Source organism: Monodelphis domestica, chromosome 6 (genome assembly GCF_027887165.1).
Source record: "Monodelphis domestica isolate mMonDom1 chromosome 6, mMonDom1.pri, whole genome shotgun sequence".
In the NCBI taxonomy this organism is placed as follows: domain Eukaryota; kingdom Metazoa; phylum Chordata; class Mammalia; order Didelphimorphia; family Didelphidae; genus Monodelphis; species Monodelphis domestica.
This window is the reverse complement of record NC_077232.1, coordinates 216,807,689-216,813,905: the sequence shown is the minus strand read 5'-3', so window position 1 is coordinate 216,813,905 and position 6,217 is coordinate 216,807,689. Positions and strand designations below refer to the sequence as shown.

The following is a 6,217-nucleotide window of genomic DNA, read 5'->3' as shown; positions in this document are numbered from 1 at the left end:
TGGATTAGATTCAGGTTCTAGCACAATTTATTCCCTCTTCCTGCACTAGAGAAAGTGCAAGACGCGGGAAGGCCGTTTAGTAGGGAGAGGGAGTGGCCACGGCCCCCCACCCCCTCCAGCTTCCAGGCAACCAATTAGGGACGCGTAGGGAGGTTGTTTGTTTACATTGTGGCGTTAGCCACCCCGGTAAGAGAAAAGGGGGGAAATCCCCAATTCCCGCAAAGACCAGCAGCAATCTCTCAGGAGGGGCTTAAGAGGCGGAGGCCGCCTTTCTGACTCCAACGGTGGTCCGAGGCTTTTTGGCCCCTTTCTGGGTCTGCACGGAAGCGCCAGTCCCAAGGGTGGGGTTAGGGTGGGAGCGGGAGGCCGCCGCCGCAGGTGCAACCCAGACCCAGGGGAATCTACCCTGGGAGTAGCGCGGCTCAAGCTTTCGGGAGCCGGCCGAGAGCGGTGAGGGTGCCTTCATTTCATACTCCTGCTCCCTTCGGCCCCATCGGTGGGGTACAGGCTTCCAGGCGCCCACAGATCGGGCCGAGAATCGTGCCTCGCTTATCTCACATCACAAGTAAAAAGTTCCGGCCACCAAGAGCTACCAAGAGCCCCGAAGCGCCTTCGCGTCTTTGTATTTTTAAATCTGGCGGGTTTCATCCAGTCCTAGCCAACCCTGTACTCCGGTTGCCGTCCCAGCCAATCGGCATCGGGCCCGCCATTTTTCAAACCCGTGCCCTCTGCCAATTAGGGCCGAGCTCTTCATTCCTCTCCTGACCGGTTCTAACGGGTCTAGGAGTTAACGACCTGAAGGAGCAACCAAACGTGCTAGGCTCCGGCGAGAGGGCTGTGCGCATTGCACCGTCGACCAATTGAACGCTGGGGGATTCAGAGGGGCGGTGACCGACGGGATTCGAACAGTCCTCAAAGCCAATCAGAAGAGTCTGGGGGGCGGGGATCGTAACGCGGTTCATCAAGTTGCAGTGGCGGGGAGAACAGTGCAAAACAAGAGGCTGGGGATTGCGTTAGAGATAAACCATTTCGCTGCAGGAGCCCCTGAGTGAGGAGGAAGCGCCGCTCCAGCTACGGTGAGAAAGCCAAGGAGCTCCTACAGCAGGCAAGAGTCGGCACTCCCGCGGAGGGCACCGAGACCCTACCGCGGCTGCCCCCAGAGCCAGGACTCGGGATTTGCCGACTCCGCCCCGGCTCGGGCGGCTGGCGGGCCGCTGGGTTTGGGTAGTTGTGGAGGGGGAGATTGGAAAGACCCCACATTGGGTCCTGGGTCGGCTGGAGGCCTGCCTGGAGGGACACAGGGGGAGCGGGGGTCTCGACCCCGACTTGGACGGAAGCCGGGAGGGGGCTCCACGCTGCGGCCTTGCGGTGGGGCCCGACACGACGTTGGTGGTGTTTGGGGTAGCTTGGGCCCGGCAGCCCTGGGAAGGGTCGGGGGAGAAGCGGGGCGGGGCGAGTCGGATGTTTATCCCGCCGAAAGAGCTCCGCCCCCGGCCGCTGCCAAGATGGGCTGAGGGGTATTGGAGGTCCGGGGTCGGAGAGGCCCAGGTCGGGCCCTACCAGGAAGGGAGGCGGAGCCGGGGAGGGGCCTCAGAGGCCGAGCTGGACCCGGGAAAAGAAAAGGGGGGGTCGGGGGTGGGGTGGGAGCGATTTCGGCGGGAAGCGGTCGCGGGGCTGGGCGGGCTCTCTCCGCCTCCGTGCCCCAAAGTCTCGGGTCCTGACCTGGTGGTGCTTTTCCTTCTCTCCTGAAGATAGAGAGAAGCTGTTAAGGATGGGTAAAGGAGACCCCAACAAGCCGAGGGGCAAAATGTCCTCCTACGCTTTCTTCGTGCAGACCTGCCGGGAGGAGCACAAGAAGAAGCACCCGGACTCCCCTGTAAACTTTGCGGAGTTCTCCAAAAAGTGCTCCGAGAGATGGAAGGTGAGGGGCCGTGGGGGCAGCAGGTGTGGGCCCGCGGGTTTCCCAGCTTAGGAACTGAACTCTTGTTTTGTGCTCTTTAGGGCACATTTACACGGTTTTTAAAAACTTCAAAAACTTAATGGTGAACTGAAATAGTTCAAGAAATGTCCCCCCTGGGTTGTCTGAGAAATGCTATAAATTCTCCTTTTAGTGACCGTCATTTTAAGTAATTGGTGAAGCTTGTATTGAAAAGGAAGTTTTTGAACATCTTAATGATTTTAAAGCATATTTAAAATGTTTTAACTTTAGACCATGTCTGCAAAAGAAAAGTCCAAGTTCGAAGACCTTGCAAAAGGAGATAAAGCTCGGTATGATCGGGAGATGAAAAATTATGTGCCTCCCAAAGGTGATAAGAAAGGAAAGAAAAAGGATCCTAATGCTCCCAAGAGACCACCGTGAGTAGTCTTGAACATGATTTAATGAAGGATCTGATTTTTTGTTTATTCTCCAGCATATATTTCTTGTACCTTGACATATAATGCATGCTTTATAAAATCAATCATTTCTCAGATCTGCATTCTTCCTCTTCTGTGCCGAACATCGCCCAAAGATCAAAAGTGAACATCCAGGCCTTTCAATTGGAGATACTGCTAAGAAACTGGGGGAACTATGGTCTGAACAATCCGCCAAAGACAAACTACCTTATGAACAGAAAGTTGCTAAACTAAAGGAGAAATATGAAAAGGTACAATAAACATCTCCCTTTTTCCTTGCTCTTTCTCCTAAGCCAGAGGGAAAGCTGGTTGTGTGTGTTTACATACATATACACACACATGCATGTAGATATATTTATACTTGAATTTGTGAAACTGAATCTAAAATACATTTTGTAAAATTCTTTTAGAAATTATAGTTCTTATAACTGTTAGTAGCTACATTTTCAAAAAAAATTCCTTCAGAATTATTAGTTAGTAACCAAATGAAACTTGGCTCTTTAGTTATGTGATTGAGTAATGCCCATAGGTGCTGAAATCAGAATGTACATGTTTTTCAGGATATTGCAGCATATCGTGCCAAGGGCAAGGGAGATGTGGGAAAGAAGGGCCCTGGCAGGCCAACAGGATCGAAGAAGAAGAATGAGCCTGATGAAGAGGAAGAAGATGAAGATGAGGAAGATGAGGATGAGGAGGATGATGATGAAGAGTAAATGAATATCCTGTTGTAAAGATTTTTTTGTGTGTGATGAAAGTCATTGTTTTGCTAAGAATGTGAACTCAAGTGCAGCTCATTGTTAGCTTCAGTATAAAAACTGTACAGACTTGTGTATAGGTAACGTGATTCTTTGTAGGGAGAACCTCTATTTTTTAATGTAAGTAGAAGCTTTCAAGGGGACACTCCAGATAGATTTTAAAGCTTCTGATGTTGAATGTTTCTGCATATTTAATGGTTTCTTTTGAATTTCTTGACAGTGTATTGTTGTAGCACCATAAAGTCCTAGAAAGTAGTATCATAGCAAATCTTTAAGTTTTATAGTGTTGCATTTTGTTTTTTTAAGATAAATATTTTGTAATAAAATGATGTACATTACTGCTGTTTATTGTCCTAATTTAACTACCTTTAATTTTTTGGGATAGGTGATTTGAAAAATAACATAGCAGTTGTGACTGTGGGCTGCCACTGAACCTCTCTGAATCTGTAGAATTGGAAGGGCCAGAAAAAAAAGAGTCCTTTAGGTATTGTGTTTTCAAAGGGCCCACATTTTGTAGTTGAGCTAGTATAGTGTTCTATTCTTAAAAGCTAAAAGGATACCCTTCTCAGCATCTATAAATTTGAGTTCAGTTTGCCTACAGGTAGGAATTTTTTATAATTTCCAGCTGAGCTTTTGTTGAGATGATAGAGACAGAAATCATTTAAGATAAATTATATTGTGTCCAACCAGAGCAGGTTTGCAAAAAGGAATATTTCAATGTCAATTTGAAATTGTGGGTCAAGTCCTAGTGCTAGGAAAACACTTTGTTTAAGAAGCAGTTGTCATGGATTTCAGGCAACCTTGAGTGTTTAAATGGGAGCTGCTCACTGATTATAACGTTTCAGAGAGATTTTGGTAGAATATACAATTAAACCAAAATTTTCAGTTTATAAATAGAAGCCAATATTCACATTCCTCACTTTTTCCAGCTTTGGTTATATGTAGTTTGTAATATACTTGCTAATATGTTAGACACAAATTCAGGCTGATAACTAAATGAAAACAACCCTTATCATTTGGGCTTTTTCCCTTAGTTTGAAGTTTTTTTTTTCCAAAGTAGGCAGTGACTAGTGTATTCACATCAGCTGTATTAGATGGGGAGAGGAATTAACCCCTCCCCACAATCCAATTCTTTAGTTGAAACAGTTCTAAGATTATTGTGTTTTGAAAGGTGGTACAACTTAGGTTTATTTGTAAATTGTGTAAAATTAACTTTTAGAAGCTCTTTAATAAGAAACTGTTGAAGAGTTTCTGGAATTTGAGGGGTTTTCACATTTCCTTACCCTTTATTTTTTTCAGAAATGTAGTAAACTGTTGAGACTTTGGTAACAATTATTTTGGTATGAGATTATTTTTGCAGTTTTTATGTTTTGGTTTTTCCAAAATGATTTCAGGTTAGAAATGTATGTTTAACACAAGCTAGTAATAAGACTTCAAAAATCATTTTGTTTTGTATCTTAGAGCCATTTACACCAAGTATAGAATGTGAAAGATTGCTTATCTTAGAAAGTACAAATGAAGCATTATTCTAATTCCCCAGAGAAGTAGTGTTTCTTAATAAAAAATACTCTGCACAAAGCTGTTTTCATATGGTGGAAAAATCTAACCCAAACCAGCATCCCAGTTATGCCAGGATTTGAGATATTTCCCACTTGGTCCAAACTGATTTTTAAAAAAAATTTGTTAGTACCTGACATTTCTTACAGACTTACAGGAACTTTGAGGAGCGAGCTAGGTAGGATGTCTCAGTTGGATGGGAGAGGGTTGTGTGCAGAATATTCTTTGTTAACCATTATCAATCAGTCTTATTTCTATTAACTTGTTTCAGTTTGGTGGAAATTTCATAGCATATAATTTTTTTCTCACCTTGGGTGCTGAATAATAACTAATTTGTGTAGCATCTTGTAAAAAAATACTCAGGTCAAGAAAATCCATAAGCTTTTTAAGTTTAAATACATGTTTTTGCTTCTGATTTGCTGTCACTCTTACCTGTGTGGAAAATGAGCACATGAATATGGAGTTTCATTGAAATATCTTCTGTAAGGGAAAGTGGTACACATTAAAGTTTGTTTATACTACTGCCAGCAAAATCAGCACACATGGTGTTTTTCTAGTAGCCAAGAAATTCTCACGTTCTGCCATCATAAAGTTGGAAAGTACCCTAGCTTTTGTTTTTTTTCCCCCTCTGCAATAGAAAATGATTCCTTCAGAACTTTTCACTTCAGATTTGTAAGTTTAATAAGACTTCATTTGAGATAAATGAAGCTGTGCATAATGTATAATTCCTTAAAGACCAGAAGAAGCTTTATGTCAATAAATCTTGAGGTGACTCCCAAGGAGATTAGCTAATCATTGGACTGAAAGTTAAGCCATCACCATATGGCTTATACATTTGAGCTTTTTATTCCCTAAATTTGTACCTTTTTTGCCCACCTCTTCCCTCTTAGACTTAATGCTGGGTATTGGTTCTAAGGCAGAAGGGTGGTACGGGCTAGGCAATGTGATGTGAATTAAGTGACCTGCCTTGGGTCACAGCCAGGAAGTGTCCGAAGCTACATTTGAACCCAGGACCTCCCATCTCTAGGCCTGGATGTCGGCTCAGCCACCTACCTGCAACCCCCTCCCCCCCAATATATGTTTCTTAAATCTTAAACCTTATTTGCTTTTCTTTGCCAAATGTGTAGGACACCTTTCTTAAGTAGATTAGATCCAAGATATAGTTTTGAGATAACTTTCTTAAACTATATAAGATGAACTGGCATAATTTTAATTTCAAACAATGATTTCCAGCCCTGTAAAACATTGCTCATTGAATCAACTCATCCCAGATTCAAAATGAAGAAATCTGACTTGATTTACAATAGTTGCATGCAATTGTTTGTCAAACTTATATTACTAGTTTTTACAACCAGGTTTCTAATCTAATTGGAGTTTTAACTTTAGAACTACATATGGGCTAGTGTTCTCTGATTTAAAACCCAGTAAATACATGAGGCACAGTGCGGGTCTGGAATTAAGACGATCTACATTCAAATTCTCAGACAACTATTAGCTGTTACTTAGGGCAC

General features: G+C 43.5%; 1 protein-coding gene across 4 annotated transcripts; it reads left to right on the top strand.

The window, feature by feature from the left end:
- Positions 1-204: 204 nt before the first annotated feature.
- HMGB2 (high mobility group box 2) lies at positions 205-3,487 on the top strand. Of its 4 annotated transcripts, none has more exons than XM_001365307.5 (5): positions 205-1,076; positions 1,752-1,921; positions 2,210-2,355; positions 2,471-2,645; positions 2,955-3,487. In XM_001365307.5, exons 2-5 carry the CDS (start codon positions 1,772-1,774, stop codon positions 3,105-3,107), a joined length of 624 nt encoding a protein of 207 aa, XP_001365344.2. In that variant the 5' UTR covers positions 205-1,076; positions 1,752-1,771; the 3' UTR covers positions 3,108-3,487. The 4 variants fall into 4 exon arrangements, with proteins under 4 accessions (XP_001365344.2, XP_007496176.2, XP_016278607.2 ...); XM_007496114.3 differs by having other exon boundaries at positions 254-1,076; positions 1,756-1,921; XM_016423121.2 differs by having other exon boundaries at positions 254-1,105; positions 1,756-1,921.
- Positions 3,488-6,217: the final 2,730 nt, after the last annotated feature.

Bases quoted from the DNA above. Each gene is read 5' to 3' on its own strand.
- HMGB2 (XM_001365307.5), top strand. From the start codon at position 1,772: ATGGGTAAAGGAGACCCCAACAAGCCGAGGGGCAAAATGTCCTCCTAC. The intron at 2,356-2,470 runs GTGAGTAGTCTT...ATCATTTCTCAG, and splicing joins AATGCTCCCAAGAGACCACC to ATCTGCATTCTTCCTCTTCT. The intron at 2,646-2,954 runs GTACAATAAACA...CATGTTTTTCAG, and splicing joins TAAAGGAGAAATATGAAAAG to GATATTGCAGCATATCGTGC.